Source organism: Chelon labrosus (assembly GCF_963514085.1).
Source record: "Chelon labrosus genome assembly, chromosome: 14".
In the NCBI taxonomy this organism is placed as follows: Eukaryota; Metazoa; Chordata; class Actinopteri; order Mugiliformes; family Mugilidae; genus Chelon; species Chelon labrosus.
Genome location: NC_140347.1, coordinates 28414259 through 28434002, shown reverse-complemented (window position 1 = coordinate 28434002; position 19744 = coordinate 28414259). Strand labels below are relative to the sequence as shown.

The window sequence follows — 19744 nt, the reverse complement described above, 5'->3', positions numbered from 1 at the left end:
TTACACTATCAAATGTACAGCAGGCGATGGTAGCTATATTATAGGTGTCTGTTACCACTCCTAACATTAGCAGTCCCCACCCTTTTGCTAATCTTCTAGCCAGCCAGCTAAAAAGTAAACAACTTGTAAATTAGGCAAAAAGTTACAGAAAGCCTTGTTTGGTCTCTGTTGTCAGAGTAGACTTTCACAACAAGCTAATGTCTGGATGATACACTGATCTGCTTAATCCCTGTAAGACAGCAAACACTGTTCCTGCTGTTGCTAAATTAGTTTAATTACGTCATTGTATTTTAATTTGTGTTCCTTGAAACTACAGGAGGAAAAAAATGTCTGTCACCACCTTGACCATATTTAGCTAGCATGTTGTGCTAACATGCTACATTAACATTGTTAACATACCAACATTAGCATGCTAACAGACTAAATGCTTTGACAATGTGTAATTATAACACATAAATGTATAAATTATATACAGTCTTCCCATATCTTCCAGCCAATTATACCAATCTGTGTTACTTGCTAAATCTGTGAATGTTAGCATGCTAATGTCAGCATTCAGGTCAAACATAACCTGAGCTACATTCCAGGTGAAGGAATACACCTGAGGCTGATAAGCTGAGTCTAACATTTGTAGCTTCACAGAAGAAAGCCTTTGGATATATACCCCACTCGCGTTAATCTGAAAATGGCAAGACGTGTCTCATTAGTCATAATCTTAGTTTGGTGATGTGTAAAGGGCATTGTGGCCTTTTGAGGCCAAATTGATTGCTACACAAACTTGAGTCACATTCAGACTTTTTGAAATAGAGTTCAGCTACACTTTTACCACTTTCCAACAAGCATTAAATCATGCCAGCTAGCCATGGGGGCAAGAAGAGGCCTATTGTCCCAAGCAGGCACACAATAATGAACATCCACAGGAAGATGCGGTCAATCACCATGGCGACATACTTCCAATCCTCTTTCACCTGCATAGAATAAAAAGAAGTAAAAAAATGTATTATGAGATGTATATGCATGCACATTTATTTGGCCATAACTTGTCATTGACTGACCAATTCCCACGATTCCTTTGAGCCAGTACGATTTGCTACAGTTGGTGTGTAACTGTTCATTTTACTACAGGCAGTACAGTAGGTTATATGCATCACCTTACTCAGCCACAAAATTGAACTCAGCTCCATGCATTAATATTCAAGGCATTTGTCCTGAAGTTTAAGGTCTGTCTCTAGAAAAAAAGATTTACTTTACAAAAGTTTTATATTCATTTAGTGACTTCTCGTGTATTGTGATATGTTTTGTGCAAGGAATAGGAAAGGATAAGGAAACATGTTCAAGTTGCCTGCTTTTTTTGTTGTTGTTGTTGTTTTTATACACAATAGTCTCGGTCTGATGACTCCATCTCCCAAAAATTGAGTTGTGTAACTGCAGTATGAGGCGGTCACAGTTTTCCTTCTTGTTGTCTGGCTACAGTACAATCATTTGTCATGATGAGCACTGTAGCTCAAGAAAATCTTTGACTTAATGAACACTAGTATGTATTCTACATTGCAAATACATATTATGTGATGTGTGTGCATGTTTTGTGGCAGTTCGTTTTCAGTTCGTTAGTACAGTAACTTCATACACCGATCAGGCATAACATTATAATATTGTGCAGGTCTCCCTTGTGCCTCCAAAACAGTTGTGACTCATCAGAGAATGAACATGGGCCTTCTGAGGGTGTCCTGTGATGTCTGGCAACATAATGTTGTTAGTGGGGGCCTTTGGGTCCTATGGGTTTAGGGGAGAGCCTCTGTGGATCAGGTTTGTTCCGGTGTTTGGGCTCTAGGGAATTTGGAGGCCAGGTCAACACCTTGTGCTGTTTTTCATGTTTTTTTTGTTGTTCCTAAACTGTTTTTTATGTCTTTGCTGTTGGGTGGGATTGCCTGGTCCAGTCTAGGTGGATGGTACATGTCTAAATAACATCCACACGAATTCCAGGTTGTGGCTGATATATCAATATAATGGCAAGAAGGCATGTCACTGTCATGTATCATAGTTGAGATAGATGAGGAAAAGGGCCAGGTGCCAGGCAACAGTGATGCAAATTAAGTGCTATTATAGTAGATGTTGTTTAATTAATACTTACACTGAAGTCAGCATCCTCAGCCCTCAGGTGGTCTGCAATGTAGTGCACCCCTTCTAATGCACGTATAACACTTGGTGAAAGCAGGAATGTTGACTCTGACACTGTATTGTCAGCTTTAGCTGGCCGCTGAGTGGAATTAACTCTGGCTCCAGTCAGCTGTCTGTTCGTGCCTGCAGCCCCCTCCTGTCGATTCTGGCTGTTCTGTGGGGTTTTTTGTTGAGGCGGCGGAGTTGACCCTGGAGGCCTTGGTGAAGGAGGACGGAAGGAGAAATAGGATGTCAGTGTCCCCAGCTCCAGATCCTCATAACAGTTTCTCTCTGAGTCTTCCAGTGTGATCCCGTCTTTTAACCAGGTTGCCGAGGTGCTTAGGCAGTTGCCTGATTTGAACCCAGCTATTTGGAGGTGCCTCCGCTCTGCCGCTGCTTCCTGCTGGAGAAGCAACAACCTGCGACGCCGGCCATCTGGGGCAGGCCGTCGCATGAACAGCCAGCGTGGGATCAAGTCCAGGAACACGGAGTGGACCCAGCGGGGCATCTTGTGGGTGCTGGGAGAGCGATGGTGCACATTGAGCACAAAGACGGTGATGACGATGGACAGGGTGACAAAAATCATGGTGAAGAGTAGGTACTCGCCGATGAGAGGGATGACAAGAGATGTGGACGGTATGATCTCTGTGATGAGCAGAAGGAAGACAGTGAGGGACAAAAGCACTGAGATGCACAGAGTGATCTTCTCACCACAGTCTGAGGGCAGATAGAAAACCAAAACAGTGAGGCAAGAGATTAACAAACAAGGGATGATGAGGTTGATGGTGTAGAACAAGGGAAGCCTTCGGATGATGAAGAAGTAGGTGATGTCCGGGTAGATCTCGTGGCAGCAGTCGTACTTCTTGGTGTTGTACGTTCCCACAGCGTTGATGATGGCCCATTCACCGCTCTCCCAGTAGTTGTTGAGGTCCACAGTATTTTCGATCCGCTCCAGGTCAATCTTGGCCTTGTCATAGGTCCAGGAGCCAAACTTCATTTTACAGTTCTGCTGATCGAAGGGGAAGAAGGTGACGTCGATGCTGCAGGAGCTCTTGTAAATGGCAGGAGGGACCCAGCGAATTTTGCCCGTATGGAAGAGATGAGCTTTTGTCATATGGGTCACAGCAAATTCGCCGTCAGCACTTGAAAAAGAGAAGTCCTCGTATGAGCGATGGTGATATACAGGTATCTCAGAACATTTAGTGGAAAACTGTACAGCAGATAAGCAATCAAGTACTAAACTATGAAAAGTCCTCTTCCCTGTTTTGCTGTAGAAAGAAAATCTAGAAGCCATGCAGTGAAAAGGTGTTATGATTTTCTAATAATAATCTTTGCCAGCGATCTCTTCTCTATGCATTGCCTTAATGGTGATAATAGCTTCTGCAGAAAGCGCAGTGATAAGTCCTTATCATTTCATCAGTCACCTCTTTTAATTTAACTTACAAATTATTATTACACTAGCTCAATGGAGCAGAACTCTATCATCAACCTACTCGGTTTAATCTCCATGAGGTGATGGGAGAGGGATCTGGAGGATTTTTAATTCACACTGAAGCAGTTCACATGTGATGGATGTCATTATTTTAAAATATACCAACAAAATGAATAATTTGCCTTTGGAACACCGACTGGATGTTGATTGTTAATGTGTAAAAAGCAGGAGAGGAGCAGAATGTGTGCATTAGATGTCCACTAGATGGCGTCATATTCATACCATATCTAGTCAACAGGCATAAACCCAGGTATCATAGTATAGTGAGTGGAGCTCATTATAAAACCCTCTTATATCTGTGCTCTACTTCATCATAGCAATCCATTGTGGCATGTATGGAAAAGCATCTCAACACAATGGAAATAGTTCAATTCATTGTAAAACTTGCATGCTGAGGAGAAGCATATAGATGAATTAGCTACTAGTTCAACAGGAAATTAATTAGAAATTATTTTAAGAATTTATCATTTAAGTTAATTTTTAAAGCAAGTTCAGGCTATCTAGTTATGAAAATCGTTTTAGTTTTATCTCTGTTCTGTGAGAGTTAAATATCCGTGACTCCAGCCAGATTAAATGTTGCACGGTCTTTTTTTTTTTTTTTACTTTTATTTTAGACTTACTTGTTATAGAGGACGATGTCTGGAACCCATATGAGCTCTGATGGCACTCTTATGGACGTCACGTTGTCATAGTCAGATGGCCTCCAGCGAAGTTTGTAGTCATTCCACTCCTGGGACATATAAGTTTGTGAGAGTTGTGATCCCTTATTTATTCATACAAGTCTTCAAATTTTTGGGTTACGGTGTATTATGTCACTATATCCCTTCTTGCAGGAACATCTCAATAATGAATAAACACGGACCTGTTTGAGCCACACATTGGTTGTCATCATCTGGTTCTTCTCATCCTATCAGGGAGGAAGAGAGAGAGATGGAAAAAACGTTAAAGCTGTCAACTGTAGGTTCAGGCCAGAGGAATATATGTGAGTTTCCTGGAGGTTTGTCAAATATCGCTTTCAGTTACTTCCGTTCCAGTTGATGGATGCAAAGTATTCTGTAAAAGTTCTTGCAGTGACAGGGCAGAGAGGGGGTAATCTAGGTTTCCAAAGTTTGTCTTTGCCACAGTAGGTAAGAATACCTCATAAACTTGCAGTTGCATTCTAAGTACAGCCAGAAAAATTTACCTTGAAACTTTTAGTAATTTGTTCACTCCTGAAACAAAGTTATTGTACAAATCTACATATTTATGAATGAGGTTTTCAAGACATTTTCCAAAGTAAATTGGACATAATTATTATGAGTTCTTATGAGTGACTCACCACATCGATGAGCTGCGCTATGGAGAGCCCGAACTTGACGATGACCACATCGGAGATGTTCGGCACAGGTCTAGACCACTTGTTGTAACCAGCAAACAGAGTCTTGAAGAGCTCATCCTCAGCGTGTGAGTGGGTCTTTTCATGACAAAGAACTGTGGATAAATTATTTATTATTTGATTTCAATGGTAAATGGTAAATGGCCTTGTTTTCATAGATAGCTTTTCTAAATATTGGTACTCAAAGTGCTTTACAGTCACAGACACATCTACCCATTTGCTCACACACACATTCACACGCCAGTGCCACGCACATTCAGGGATCGAACCGCTAACCCGCCAGTTCGTGGACAACCCACTAATCCAGCTGCCCCAACAGGTTCTTATTTCAACGTTAAACTTTCACAGAAGACAGAACGGATTCATGAGTTGCTCACATTTATATCCTCACGTCTTCTTTAACGTTTAAATATGCCGTTCATATTCTATTACCCTCTCTGTTGGATTTTCAGTATGGAGGTCTTCAAATTTTAAACCAAGTCAGATTTTATATTTTGACACTGAAATTCATTTGGACTATTTTAACTCATGGATTTTGTATGAACTCAGCTTTTAATTACATTTAATGAATGCAATTAAATGAAAGAGAAGGAGGCTGATAGCGTACGTAGGGAATCACACCCGTGTTCCCTCATCCGTGTCTCCCCTAATCCTCACTTAACAAAGAGTAGTAAATCTGGCCGGCATGATATTGTGGCTTTTGGGAGTGAAGGTGGGAGCTGTGCAGATGCCGCGTTTCTTCACAGAATCCAGCTCAGTAAAGTCTTATCGACTTCTCCACATCTCGGCAAATCTCTGATCTGAGCTCCCCTCCGGGGTCGCCAGCTAAACTCTCTCCAGTTGAGCAGGTGGAGACTGAGAAGCATCTCTTCCTCCCTTGACAGCAATATCAGCTATACAATCTCTAAAGTGTTGTTATTATGTACGGCAGGGCTGTATGGCGATTGCTGGCTTGATTAAATTGATTCTGAATATGCGGTCTAGACAGATTTGTGCATAAGCTCAGTCAGTCTGAGTCACTGTGTTGTTTCTCAGAATGAGAAGCATGGAAATAGACAGGAATCCCGTCCTTTGGGGATTACTGCATCCACCTTCATCAGCATAGTTGGAGTCAATTACACACATCATTAATTGCTAGTGTTAAGTGGAGGTGAGCTGATTTCTCACTCGTGGAGGGTGTTTATTGTCGAGCTGTCTGTCACTCTGTTACAGCTGATGCAGAAAACAATTAACTGACGGTTATCACTTGAGGGAGAGGGTAACAGCAGAGTGTGTTTTAATTTATTTAAAAGCCAATCAAGTTTGTTCCTGCATTACCTAAACATTTTCCTCTTTGAACATTAGATGAATGACTCCACATACAGATTATTGATACCTATTGGTAAAGTCTGATTGTATTTACTCTCATATCTACAAGATCTCTTTGCAAAAACACTGGAAACAGCTACTATTACTTCACCCAGACGTAACAAAATCCACCTACAGCACACGCAAATTCTTTTTTAATTTTACTAAAATAAAAAAAATAAAATCTCCCATTTTGCACGGGATGCTGCAGAACAGGAGAACATATTTACTCCCCACAAAGGGTGAATTCTCATTTTTACACTATTTTTTTGGATGTATTTTCTCATAACTCCCAGCAACAAAACAAAGACATATATTTTCCAACATGTCCAACTATTCCTTTCAATTCCATAACATTGCTGCATTCAGATGTCTTGGTAAATATCTTGTTAGCACCCCTCTAGAAATTTATATCAGGAAATGTGGCAGTACGTTTGAAGCAAAACACAAAAAATAACTGAATTCCTCTTGGTTTTTATGCCACTAATGTCTCACTTTATCCTTCTGTTGGATAGTTTAGGGTATAATGCAACCCCGTGAAGTGTGCTGCCATCAAGGGCATTCAAATGAGACCTAGGACGGCCTGGATCTGGCATCACTTATGTTTACTAAACCAGAGCTACATCATTACCCATCCATGGGTGAGTGGTAGTTTTGTAAATAGCATGACGAGCATTTACAATGTAAAACAGCAGCATGGGCCGGTGGATAACCAGGTGAAAGGCTTTAGTGTTGTACAGAGCTAATCTGTATAATGGATTTATTATCCATAGTGATTGCTTGGCTTGGCTTTACCAGCAAAAGCTTGGCACAGTATGCAGTTTAAACAAGGTTCTTTTACTCAGTGTCTTAAAATGCAACCTGTCTAATGACTTTTTATCGGCAAACATGTTTTAGCAGTATTTTGTGCAAAGCAGGCCTTAGAGGAGGTAATTAGTATGTGGATGTGCTGTTAATTTGCCCAAGGTACACTTGAGCTCATCTCATGCCATCATGAAGCAATTCCAATCTGGCAAACAAGCATGCAACAGAGACGTCTTATCTGCTCACTTGACAGTCAGGACGACGCGCGTTCATCTGTCTGTGCATCTGGGAACGACCAGATGCAGGGCTTGAAAGAAGGCTCTTAGGTGCCATAGATCAAAGCCTCCTGCCAGGGGAGTCTTGAAATGAGAAGACACCCCCAACACCCCGCGCACGAGTCTGAGGGTGTTGGACGGTGGCCAAGCCTCTTGGCGGGGTGTATAAAACACTGACCAGTTTGGATGATCGAGTCAGCAGCTTCTCCGGCCAGAGGCACTCTTGGTGAAATTGGACTGTCAAATACTTTCAGTAAAAAGTTCCTTAAAAAGCAGCCAACTTTTTTCTTTTTTTTTTCCTTTGTGGAAATTGCTGGGCTTAAGTTAGAAAGCTGAAGTGTCACCATGAGAGGGAACTGGCACGAGATCAAGTACCATCACACCTGACTGCTGTGGCATGAAGAGAGGGTACACACACGTGTCACATGAACACATGTTATCATAGTCCTTTGTGTGTGCGTTACAGTAGCTTGTGCACACAATATGTGCTTCCATTTTACTGAAAGGATAACTTGTTCATGCAAGTCTCCAGAATTGACAGATTAAAAGATGAATGGAAGTCAACTCTCACACACTGTTTCTACAAATACGTTAAATAAACATTATTTTGCACATGGTAAATGACTACATAGGGCTACAATTCATTATATTACTAACTGATAAAACCTGGTCCAAGTGACCTCTATCTGCATGCATTGTCTTGTTTTACGGTGCTTTAACCAATGGCATCCTCTGGGAATGTAAAACCGTATCTAGCTGTGGCTGCAAATGCTGTACTTCATTTTCTCTTGCTGGACCCCCCTTTTTTTTAAATGTGAAATTCTCTGCTTTTCTGTGCTTGTTTTCAGTTTTCGAAGGACTTAGCCTACCTCATCCGTCATTAATTCATGTTGTGTGTTTTTGTGAGACACTAACTTTACATGTTTCACTTTGTGAGGCCGCTGCTGCTATGGGAGTGAAAAATCTCTAAATGTGAATTCAAAGAAAGGAACCCGTTTTTCTTCTACAGGTTTTTCAGACATGGGCTGTCTTATTTCCGATGTACGACACAAACAAAACTACCACGCAAAACTGACTCATTTTTATAGTGTTTAGAAAACTGGCGCGAGGCATTTTGCAGATATCAGAATTGCATTGTGGGAGTTTAGAGTCAAACGCACAAAGGAAACGTTAGCCGACATTTTGGTAAACATGTAAGTCTTAAAAGTAACAAGCTATATAAACTATATAAAGAATATATGCATTAAGAAAATACACACATTTCTACTATGTAAATATCAGAAATGCATTGTGGGAGTTTTGAGTGAAAACGAACAGGTAAGAAAATTGAGAGGTACTTTAGGCTATATTTAGGTACTAATGAACTTAGAAGTAGCCTACCAAATTATACAAATGTATACATTAAGAAATTAAAATTTCTACTATGAAATTAAATAATCAGTAGCACATTCACATGACAGAATTCGCTTCGTTCTCTCAAGTTTTGGTTTGCGACGTGTTGGTGACACCTTAATTTACCCGCACTTTTGCGAGTAGCTCGACAAAGTACATGCAAAAACTACTCACCTGTGTGAGTGAAGAGAAAAATAGCCGTCCCAACCGAGAGCAGGTGGCTGTTTACCATTTTGTACCCTGGTAGTAAAGAAGAGTCCAACTTCACCGGAGAGGACGGAGGAGGTTCCGGCCGCTGTCAAAACGTTATCTCGAAACGGAAGCGTAAACGGCGACGCGTGGGCAACATCTGTCATCTTCGCAGCCGGGAGGCATGTCAGGTCCACTTCACATCTACGGTCACAATGACCACTTTAATATATGTGCTTGAGCACGACCGACAAACTTTACTCTTTCTTCCTTGGAGCTCAGCATCTGGCTCTGCTCATTCTCCGCGTTGTTTAGACCGGATGAGAGCGGGGACCGTACCTTCAGTTTCCGCGCACTGAGAGCTATCCATCACTCGGTGCTGAATCAGGGAGCGGCGCTGCAATTGCTCTATCAATTATCGGTTCATAAAACTGCCCACGCAAGACTGAACTCAAATAATTCAAAATAGTCCGATTTGCTTCTGAGAAATGTCCAAACAATTGCGCATTTTTACGCAGGGTGCCAGGAATCCAGCGTCCTTGGTGACCTAACCTGTGGTTTTCTTCTCCATCTTAAACTTGAAACCAGTAGATTTCCATCACTAGGAGTGGAGCTGAACACTTAGGTCTGTTAGACAACACAACACCATCCTCCAAAACAGACGGGACATATCTGAGCACTTGCGCCTGGATCTGGCACTATAACAGTCTCTCTTTCTCTCTCTCTCTCTCTCTCTCTCTCTCTCTCTCTTGCTCTCTCTCGCTCTCTTTCTCCCCTCTCTGCCTGTCTCTCTGTCTATTTCACACACACATACACACACACACATGAATTTATGATAACTAACATCTAGAAAGGATTGGCCTGTTACTTCAAAAATATCTATTATAAAGTCTGGCTATTTAACTGTTGTACTCTTTAAAATATTTTGAATAATGACTTATGACTGCAGCTTAATTAACAATAATTCAGTAGAAAACAGCTAGAGGGCAGACTAGATGAAATAATGTGCTTTGTGGAGTTAAAAAAAAAGTATTGATGACACTGTAGAAACTGTGAAAACATGACATTGAATCCAGAAAACATGTCAAATGAAAGCTTGCAAAACAATAAACAAAATGATGCTTTATTGTTTATTGTACACGTTATCATATAATATCTGATATCAAAGTGCTCCCTGTCGATTACTCCAGGCATGGTTAAAGTGAGAAATGCACAATGGATCCAAAATGCAAGTGAAATGTAGCTCTCATGCCTGGATTTTGTAAAATCCTGCAAGTATTTCATGTGCAGATTCAGAGCCGCTTCCTCCTAATCACAGCAATTGTCTAAATATTTATGAAGAATGTTATCTCCATGTAGTTTCCTCCAAACAGCAGATTTCCTTTTGTCTAGCTCTCCCAGTGGCACTCTTCTCTTTTTTGGTTGATGTTGTAGAAACAAAATCTCCATTGCCACACTACTCATTGTAAGTGTATCCTGGCCTCCATCCTTACCCTGGAACCAGATGGCCAATGCACAGCTTCCTCTGGAGAAGACTAACAGAGTCATTATGTTTGCTCTCGGAAGGCCCATCTAGTTTGATCCATAAACACTCAACTTGGCTCAGACCTGCACCACATACTGCTGCCACATTTGACCTCACCAAATTCCACAAATAATGCCTTGATGGAAAATAACATTTAATCGGTTGTAACGAAAGGACAATGTTTTTCTTCCAGCACTTTTCTGCTGTGTTCTTCAGTCTCAGCCTTCCTGTCAATGACACGTCTTTGTTGATTAAAACTATTCATTTAAAGGCTGACCTTGACACATTGTTACTTCTTAATGATGCATCGCTTATATACTTAAAAATTTGATAAAATAAAACTGGTGGAAGGTTTATTTCCCTCATTTTGATGCCAAACTTTTTTCAAAGATCATGGTTTATTTGAACGTGTTTCAACTCTTTCTTAGCGATGGATTTTGACGATGTCTTTCAGCTGCTTGGTGAACAAAGCATGCAGGCCCTGCGAGGATCGCTCCAGCCTGCTGGCGATGTCTGCTGCAGCTTGAAGCATGTCTTCAAAGGCCAAGGACTCTTCTCTGATTCTGCTCCGGAAGACGAACAATCCAGGTCACCCGTGGTGAGATGAGAAGGAGAAAGCACCACACACAGGAAGAAACATTAATGGTGAGACTGAGTAAATGAAAGAAGAGCCGAGCACATGATGTACATTATAGGGTTGCTGTTCAAACTGGTTACATAATGAAACAGGACTGTAAAGGTTAAAACAGAATGCACCTTCTCATTCAGTGTTTCTGTATTATTTTGTACATTGTTGATTAATATTGAAGACATCAAAACTATGAAGGAACATTTTAGAATTATATAGTAAACAATAATGTGTTCAACAGACCAGAATATGTTTTAGATTTCCTTCACCTGGAAAGGTTTTCTATTAACATATGCGCACTGTGATGAGTACATATGTGGAATTTCTTCCCTTAATGTGTTTGGCCATCATCAGTTGTGTTGTGTAGAGAAAGGGTTGGTACACACTCATTTTCTAATCATGAACCACTCAACTAAGTAAAGAGAAATGACAGTCAGTCATTACTTCAAGACATGCAGGTCATTTAAAACTGGAGAATTTCAAGAATGTTGAATGTATCCTCGAGTGTCGCCAAGAAAGTTATCTTTGCTTTGTTACAAGCCTCAGAAACTGCAAATTAACAGCACCTTAGATAAGAGCCCACACAAATGCTTCACTGAGTTCAAGTGGCATACACATCTCAGCGTCAACTGTTTAGAGGAGACTGCATGAGTTCAGGCCTTAATTGCTGCAGAGCAGCCACTACTGAGGAAGAACAACAAGACGGACATTTCTTGGCCAATACACGCAGGGGATGGACATTAGACCAGTGGAAATTTGTTCTTTGGTCTGATTAGTCCAAATTTGAGATTCTGTGCGCCACGTGTTTGTGTGACACAGAAAAGTTAAGCAAATGTGTGGTTTCCACCGTGCAGCATGGAGGAGTAAGTGCGATGGTGTGGGGGTGCTTTGCTGGTGACAACAGTGGACCGCAGAGTGAAGGCAAAGCAGTCAACAAGTGTTCAACACCTCTGGTAACACCTTTAAGACTGTTGGAAAACCATTTCAGGTGACTACCTCATGAAACTGATTGAGAGGATGCCAAGAGTGTGCAAAGCTGCCTTTTAGAATCTGAAACTCCAATATGTTAGTTTATAGTTTTGATGTCTTCAAAATTAATCTACAATGTAGAAAATGAAATAAAAGAAAGAAAAAGCTTTGACTGAAAAGGTGTGTCCAAATGTTTGACTGGTACTTTATGTACATTATATAATACTTAGATACTCCTGTCTTTAAAGGTTATGCTGTGACGTAACCGGTAAATCAGTGAATTCAGATTTATTAAGCATCCATTCCTAATCAGTATTTTCAAAAAAAATTAATCTTGTTACAGGTGAGGTAGCAGTTACAGAAGATGAATGAATGAATGAATGAATGAATGAATGAATGAATTGATTAAACTGGTTTTCATGGAGACATTTTGTTTATGGTCTTAGAAAATACTGAATTTTTATCCATCGCTATTCCTCAAGGCCTAAAGTCATTCCATCTCATGACTTAAATGATTGTGGAATGGGGCCTCTTGGTGATGCGGTTGAGAGGTTCATAGACTAATCAGCTAATTGATTTTGAACTATCCATCTCCCTGAATGCTGAATTCATCTGAATTGTTTGAGGTGCTTAGGTGGGAATGACTAAAAAAGTCTCAAAGTCCACAGATAAGATGTTTAATACACACCCTTCTCAATCTAATGTGGCTGCGATGGATGTATGCTTTCAGGCATTGATGAGGTCAACGGCCCGGATGAAAGGTGTTAGCTCTCTGTATTCACATAGTAAATCCTTTACACATGAATTGGCTGACTGAAATGAGGACCAAGAGCAGCCTATGAATGGATATTACTGTCTGATAAAAGGCAGTATATCCTTTCTCTGCCATCATTCTTGCACACACCCTCTTTCACTATATTATTTTTAATATTTTTTACATTTTCAGTGCATTAAGAAATACAAACATTTGTTAATGTTTTCTTTACATTTAAGGCCTTAACTTTATGAAGCTCACCAGCAACACATGTCACCTTTACTCACTTCTGCATCCCAGAGGGGGAGTCCAGTACATTTCCCTCCAGCTGCTTTTCTAGATCTTCTTCAGCTTTCTCCACCACCTCATGGCAGCTCTTGTGGTCCTCCTGGATTCCAATAATATTGTCCTTGATCACATCTTCGTAGCTCTGAACTCCCAGCTCTGCCCCTACAAACTGCTCTAAATTTTCCATCACTGCCTTATTTCCGTGCTGTATGGCCTGCAGGTAGGCAAGTTCCTCTCTTTGGGCCTTCAGTCTTCGAGCTGAAGCTGTGTTAGTGCTGAAGTGAACTGAGCACTTGTCTGGTTGGGGCTCATAGTGGAGAATTGGCGACGCTGATGGTGAGAATGCTGCTGATGTGGTCCAGTCATGGTTGTTTTTCACCTGCACAGGCTCATCACCAGCTGCCTGCAACGAGTCATTGGCAGCCATTGTGGCAGAGTCGATGTCAAGGCCTGAACCCCAGTCACCATCCCCACTTTGGCAGAGTGCTGGGGTCGCCATGAATACCCAGGCCAGGATGAAGTTTATCCAACAGCGCCACATGGTAACCTGAAAAGAGGCAGAGGTGAGTCACTATGAACATGATAACCTTAGAGGCCTGCTTTAGAGTCTTGTGTACTGTATGCTAGACTTCAGAAAAACTATGGATGTGATCAATAAATAGTCTCATTTAAAACATCTTAAAAGCTAAGGAAAAAAATTCCACAGAGAGCTGAAGAAATATTATGGACATGGACACTTATTTGTCCTCTGTCACTTTTCAAACTCAAAGCTAATCCACCTCTGCTTCCTCACTCATCAGGGACAAACACTAATTTTCACATGCCTCAGCTGTGAACCACATCAGCAGAGCCAAAAGTCTAATTTGATGATTTCCCATGATACATTCTGCATTGCTGTGTTTTGAACCGCTTTTTAAACCACTGTGGTTAGTCTTTATGTTAAAAGAATTTTTTTCAAAGGCTTAACAGATTAAATGGGACTTCTGTCTCATTCTGTCTCTGTCACATTTTGGCATTTATTGTATCCGTATCATAGTTGTCATTCCTTCTGTCACACCTTTTGAAATGGCTTCTCTTTAATCTTTAATACTGTAGTGGCTTGAAAATGTCTGAATGTCACATTGCATATTTCATCAGTGATCATGTCATAGCATCTGTAGTTAACCTTTCTCTGTGCTTAAACGTTTGTAAAATGTCATTTAAACTTAATATAATGTCTGATTATAGTGGTGTTAGTAGCCTTAAAAGCCTTATCACCATAAATGAAGAAAGCTTTACAAACAACCGAATAAACATGAACCAAATTTCACTTAATATATATATTACACTGACGTACTTTTCGTCAAAATCTTGGATTTCCAGATGGTCATTTTTTCAAGTTAAAAAAAAAAAAAGACTTCAAGTACTAAGAATTATATTCCCTTTCCAGACCTTCAGTCCTATCACATTATTATCCCCTCTAGCTCAGATTTCTTGCTCGGATTTCACTGCCTGAAATTCACCGAGCCAATTTGAGCAGCTTGGGTTTTGACATGACTTGAATTTCAAAGTCAGAAATTGGAATAAATCAGAATACTTTCATATTGTTTTTTTGAATAACAGGCACATGTAAACAGAGTAAGCCATGTGTTAACCTTGTAAACCCTGACAACATGTGTTAACCTTGTAAACCCTGACAACATGTGTTGACCTTGTAAACCCTGACAACACATGAGAGTAAATTGAATCAGTCAATCAGTAAGGCCAAAATGAAAAAGCAGTTTTCAGTTGTTGTTTTTAAATTTCTCATTGTTAAAGAAATTCGTTGTTTCTATAGGAATGCATATTACATCATACTCAAACTTTTCTTGGTGATTGTTTATGTCTTTCAACAGTTTTCTGTCAGCAGTGCTGTAAATATGTTGCACAACTTTGTGTGCTGCATTGGTTGTGGTTATTTAGTAGGGAGAGTCCCACATTCTGTGGTTGGACCATGGCTTAGCGGATGTTTTGAGTTCTACATGCTAGGACTATAAAACTGCCGTCGCCCCTTGCAGCAGTGTTTGTGTGCCCTATCCACTACATGTGTTAAAGCTTTCAGTCACTTTACCATGTTTCATATTCTGTCCTTTTTCCATCTGGAAAAATATTTAAAACCCCAAATCAAGGTCAAAGCATTGCACATCTCTTTCTGACGTCGGAGCACATTTGGATTTCTATCGGAGTTTACTTTTACAGTAGCCTTGAAACTGTTTCTCATAGTTGAACAGGAAATTTGAGTTGGCTGACATGCACCATTTCTATGCCTCATTGAGAAACATGACTGCCCAGTCGTGCCTACTACGATAACGGACACCGTAAAATTGTCTATTTATTTTAAGATGAGTTGCGGTGTGGTCCAGCCCATAAAACAACCAACTGTTGGCCGCCCCTCTTTGAGAATAAATGGTGACCTCACATATGTTGCAGCAGCTGTAAGATGAGTAGCAGACAGAAACCAGAGACAGTGCAGAAGCCTGGCATCATGACGTTAGTGTAATGAGATTGCTTTCTTTTGACTGTCATGTACATTGTACCAGACAGCCTGATATCACCACCGGAATAAAACCGACTTGATGAGTTTTTCCTGAGGTTACACATTTTATGAGGAGAATATGCATTAGAGCCATATCAGAGTCTCACACTGTATGAATGGGGTTAATCATTTTGATCATTTCAATATTGCAGATGAAAATTTGAGTCACTGAAATAATTAAAAGTCAAAATTATGTGTTAATTCCAGTTTTTCTGTCAAGTAACACTGAAATTGCTTATTCAGAAATCATTTAATCGTCATTAATTGATCATGTGAACGTTTCCTGCACTAACGTATCAACGTCTTATGGCACAGAGTGACAGCATTCAGCCGGATGACATAATATAGGCAAATGGAAATGTAGTTCATCTTAAAATATAACATTATTGTCTCTGTGTTCAATTACCATCGCAGCAGTAAAAGGCACAAGTCAGAGGACATTTAGTGACATTAATTCAGGCTCTATAAAAGCCCGCTAACCAGAAGCACACATTCTCCTCACTACATCACAGGCTGGCAGGAGCAGTCGCCTTTTGTCTTCGGAAAATATCTGCAGAGTTTCCACGCAGGCGTCTCATGGTTGAGTTGAAACTGTTTGCGTAGTGACCTTTTTTGGCTTTACTGTGAAAGATCTGTCACCGTGAAGTTGCTTTTATGGGCTGACTTTTCTTTTGGCTTAAAATAGCAGAAGTGTGCCGGCAGAGGGAAAACAGCCATTAACTCACACCACTGTTGGGACATTTTGGTTCTTGTTTGTAATATTTTAAATGTGCCCTTCTGAAACAGAATCAGTATGGGATGCCTGATTAACGTACAGCTGCAACCCAGATCGTTCTTGAAACACTTAAGAACGACTTAAAACTCATCTTAATTTACTTTTTAATTACTGAAGAGATAAACTTGTTACTTCAGATAAACTGAATAACTTTTCGGTCAGAAGAATTAAAGAAAAATATGACTGAAACGACTAATTCATTATCACAATTTTTCATTTTCTGCTGTTCTTTTGATTACTAGTTGTTACAATAGCATTCATTAATACACAGGATTAGATGTTACAATCCCTTGTGCCAAAATCCCAGGCAAAACACATTTAGAGGCCCTGTCCAACTGAGAAACTCTAATAAACCTATAGTCATGTGACATGACGCTTAACCTACAATCTAAATAAACTAAGTAAATGCTGCTGGCTTGTATGGCCCGCTCAGCAGCAGACGCTAACTCAAACCTTGTGAAATATAAGCTAACTAACTACTGCTGGCTAGCTTAACCTATAATCTAAATGAACTAAGTTTATCCTGCTGGCTTGTAGGCCCACAGAGCAGCAGAGGATAATTCGAACCTTGTGAAATATATAGAGCATCAATGAGACGTCTTCTGCATGAGAACCTTGTTGAATTTGATACTCCTCTCTAACTGCTAATCTGAGAGTTCGTAGCGCGGCTGCAGTTCAACCTTGTGGCCCCTCTTGTAAGGGCCTGAACAGGTGTGTTTCACATGTGTCACAACACATTGTTACTTCAATGTTGCTATGACAACAGAATTTTTGGCAGCACTGTAGAAACAGACCTTTAAGATTTCAGGTTTTTATAAAAAGCCCATAAATTGGAAATCTACTTGGCGGCATAATAATAAGAAATAAAAGTAGAGAGGAGATATGTTTGCATGCACACACATATACATATACACTATACTGTATATATTTACTTCTTCAGACAAAGTAAAAATGTCACTTTACATTTTTGTTCAGTTCAAAAGTAATTTAGTTAACCTTATAAGTTCAAATGCCAGACAAAAAATTACAATAGGCTGTATAATTCAAATTACATTTACCTAGTTTTACAAAGGAATACAAAATGTGAAAGCAGCGGTGTCGTATTCTGTACTAAAACTTAAATCAAAACCTCAGACTTACCTAACTCCAGTAATTTTTCACAACTAGAATCTGGCACTTCCACTTTTTCAGTCAGTCTCATCGACTCAAAAGGTACAGGACTACCATTTGCAGGCAGAGGGAACAAATACTCACTCGGGTTCTTTCTTCATGTCGGGGGGAAAAAATGCAGACACGCGCGCACACACAATTAGGGTTTGGCTGGAGAGTGTGGTCGTCGGTGTGCCCCTGTCTGCTGTTGGGAGGGGTTGGTAGGAGAGGGGGATGTTTTCAGAAAAGGCAGAAAGTGAATGATTTCTTTCTTTGCAGTGGAAAGAGGGGCTGGAAAAAGGAGGGGAAAAGAAGGGGTGTAATCTAATTCACATCTGGGGGCTCTGCTCGGTGAAAAGGAAGCATGAGAGTTCTTTAGCATGGGGGAGAAATGCTTTTTTATAACCACACTGGATACACATTTGCTAGTTATTCTAGGAAAGGGCCCAGTAAAGTGTGCCTGAAATGTGCAAGTTAACATAACATTTAGTAATAACATCCAGTACTTGAAAGTCTGGATTGTGCTTTCTAACTCATCTTCCTATGAGGAAGAACTTTTCTTTTTTTAAGCCACCTCACCAGCCCAGCCAAGGCTGGAGGCATTATGCTTTTACGTTGTTCATTCATAAGAGTGCCTGCCCCATTCTTGATAACACAATCAATATCTCAGGACCTTCCTCAGGGAATTTCTTCAGATTTGGAACTAACACCAACTTGGACGCAGCCATTACTGATTAGAATTTAGTAGTCACATTTTTGGCTGTAAGATTTTTGGCTCTATGAATTCACCAGAATTCATATAGTAATTATGACTAATAGGAGTGCACCCTCTTCACTGTCTCTTCTACAACCATGTTTCCGCCGTAATGCATAGTGCATTTAAACAGTGGGGGTTTGCAACTGAGTTGGAGCAAAGACAAAAGGTGATATGTTCTCTTGTGGACTTTTTGCATAACTATGAGTTTCCCTGACATAAATCTCTCTGTAGTGGCCCACACTAATATTACAGAAAGAAAGAACTGGAAAAAGTTGTCTTTTGTGTTCATAACATTGATGTTTGCCTTTACTGAGCTTCAACTGTGGGCATTGCAATCTCTGATACATCCTTTCATCCAAAGAGATGGAGTTTCATAACCGCAGCTGCAGACAACATTATTTTTGTTGCCTCTTACAAAAAGATTCATAAAAGAGAATTGTCACACAAAACAATATATATACATAGAAAATGATGCCGTTAATGACCGAGCCGGGTTTGTTTTGTTATCATTGCGACTCCCACAGAGTGCATTTTAATATCAGGTATAAGTGAAATATTTTTCATGTGCTTTCCTTTCACAAATGTTATTCTCTCAGACTAATAGACCAACAACAAAAATGTTAACAAAGTGAATGAACATTTCTGGAATAATGCCATGGCAGATGGATTCACTGACAGAGGTTCAGCTCTTAATCTTGGAGGTACAAATCCAGTGCTGATAGCAACCAACCAACAATCCAGATCAGTTATGGTTTGAATGACTCATGATACCTGCTGCAGTACAATGTTTCACTGGAGGGTGAATTTTAAAAGGGCATGGAAAAGATCTATGATTATTTATCGACATCAAATCTGCAACCAACCCTCTGCAACATTGGCAGGTCCCTTGCACAGCTTAACTTACCTAAGAAGAAGATAAACACATTTTCATAGATGATAAAATATTCGATATAGGAGTGCATCATCACAGTTTCTGCACTGTTAATAAGCACGTAAATCAACCTTTAATGTGGCTTTGACTGACTTGTTAATATCAAACAGGAATTTGTAAATACATTTTTTTCCTAATGCCAAAGTTTTATTTATTCCATCTTTTTAAATTAACTGAATTAACTGAAATAGAGAGATAAGTACAGTAGTTAAGTTCAATCAAACCAAACAGATCAGGTTTGAAAGCACACTTTCAACATCCTGTTTTATTTTTTAACACATTTATGTTTAGTAGTTTCAGTTCCTGTCCTCCTATGCTCCTGATTATCCGTACCTGGATACTCACCTGCCCCTTGTTTTGCTATCAGCCAGCCCTTTGTATTT

At 40.1% G+C, this 19744-nt stretch overlaps 2 protein-coding genes across 2 annotated transcripts; both read right to left on the bottom strand.

Annotated features, from left to right (window-relative positions):
- Positions 1-32: 32 nt before the first annotated feature.
- On the bottom strand, positions 33-9074 carry chrna2b (cholinergic receptor, nicotinic, alpha 2b (neuronal); the record flags this gene model as incomplete). Its single annotated transcript, XM_084560848.1, has 6 exons — positions 33-968; positions 2132-3299; positions 4270-4379; positions 4512-4556; positions 4968-5119; positions 9017-9074. The coding sequence occupies 6 exons, from the start codon at positions 9072-9074 to the stop codon at positions 843-845; spliced, it is 1659 nt and encodes a 552-aa protein (XP_084416974.1). The 3' UTR covers positions 33-842.
- Positions 9075-9950: 876 nt separating this feature from the next.
- LOC311499598 (uncharacterized protein) lies at positions 9951-17865 on the bottom strand. The gene is made up of 3 exons (XM_084560641.1): positions 17665-17865; positions 13195-13742; positions 9951-11119 (listed from the first exon to the last, which is right to left on the bottom strand). Exons 2-3 carry the CDS (start codon positions 13734-13736, stop codon positions 10981-10983), a joined length of 681 nt encoding a protein of 226 aa, XP_084416767.1. The 5' UTR covers positions 13737-13742; positions 17665-17865; the 3' UTR covers positions 9951-10980.
- Positions 17866-19744: the final 1879 nt, after the last annotated feature.

What these genes read in the sequence shown, in the direction of transcription:
- LOC311499598 (XM_084560641.1), bottom strand. Translation starts at nt 13,736, where the DNA reads ATGTGGCGCTGTTGGATAAACTTCATCCTGGCCTGGGTATTCATGGCG. An exon ending in TCCCCCTCTGGGATGCAGAA is followed by an intron (nt 11,120 to 13,194) that starts GTGAGTAAAGGT and finishes CTTCCGGAGCAG; the next exon opens with AATCAGAGAAGAGTCCTTGG.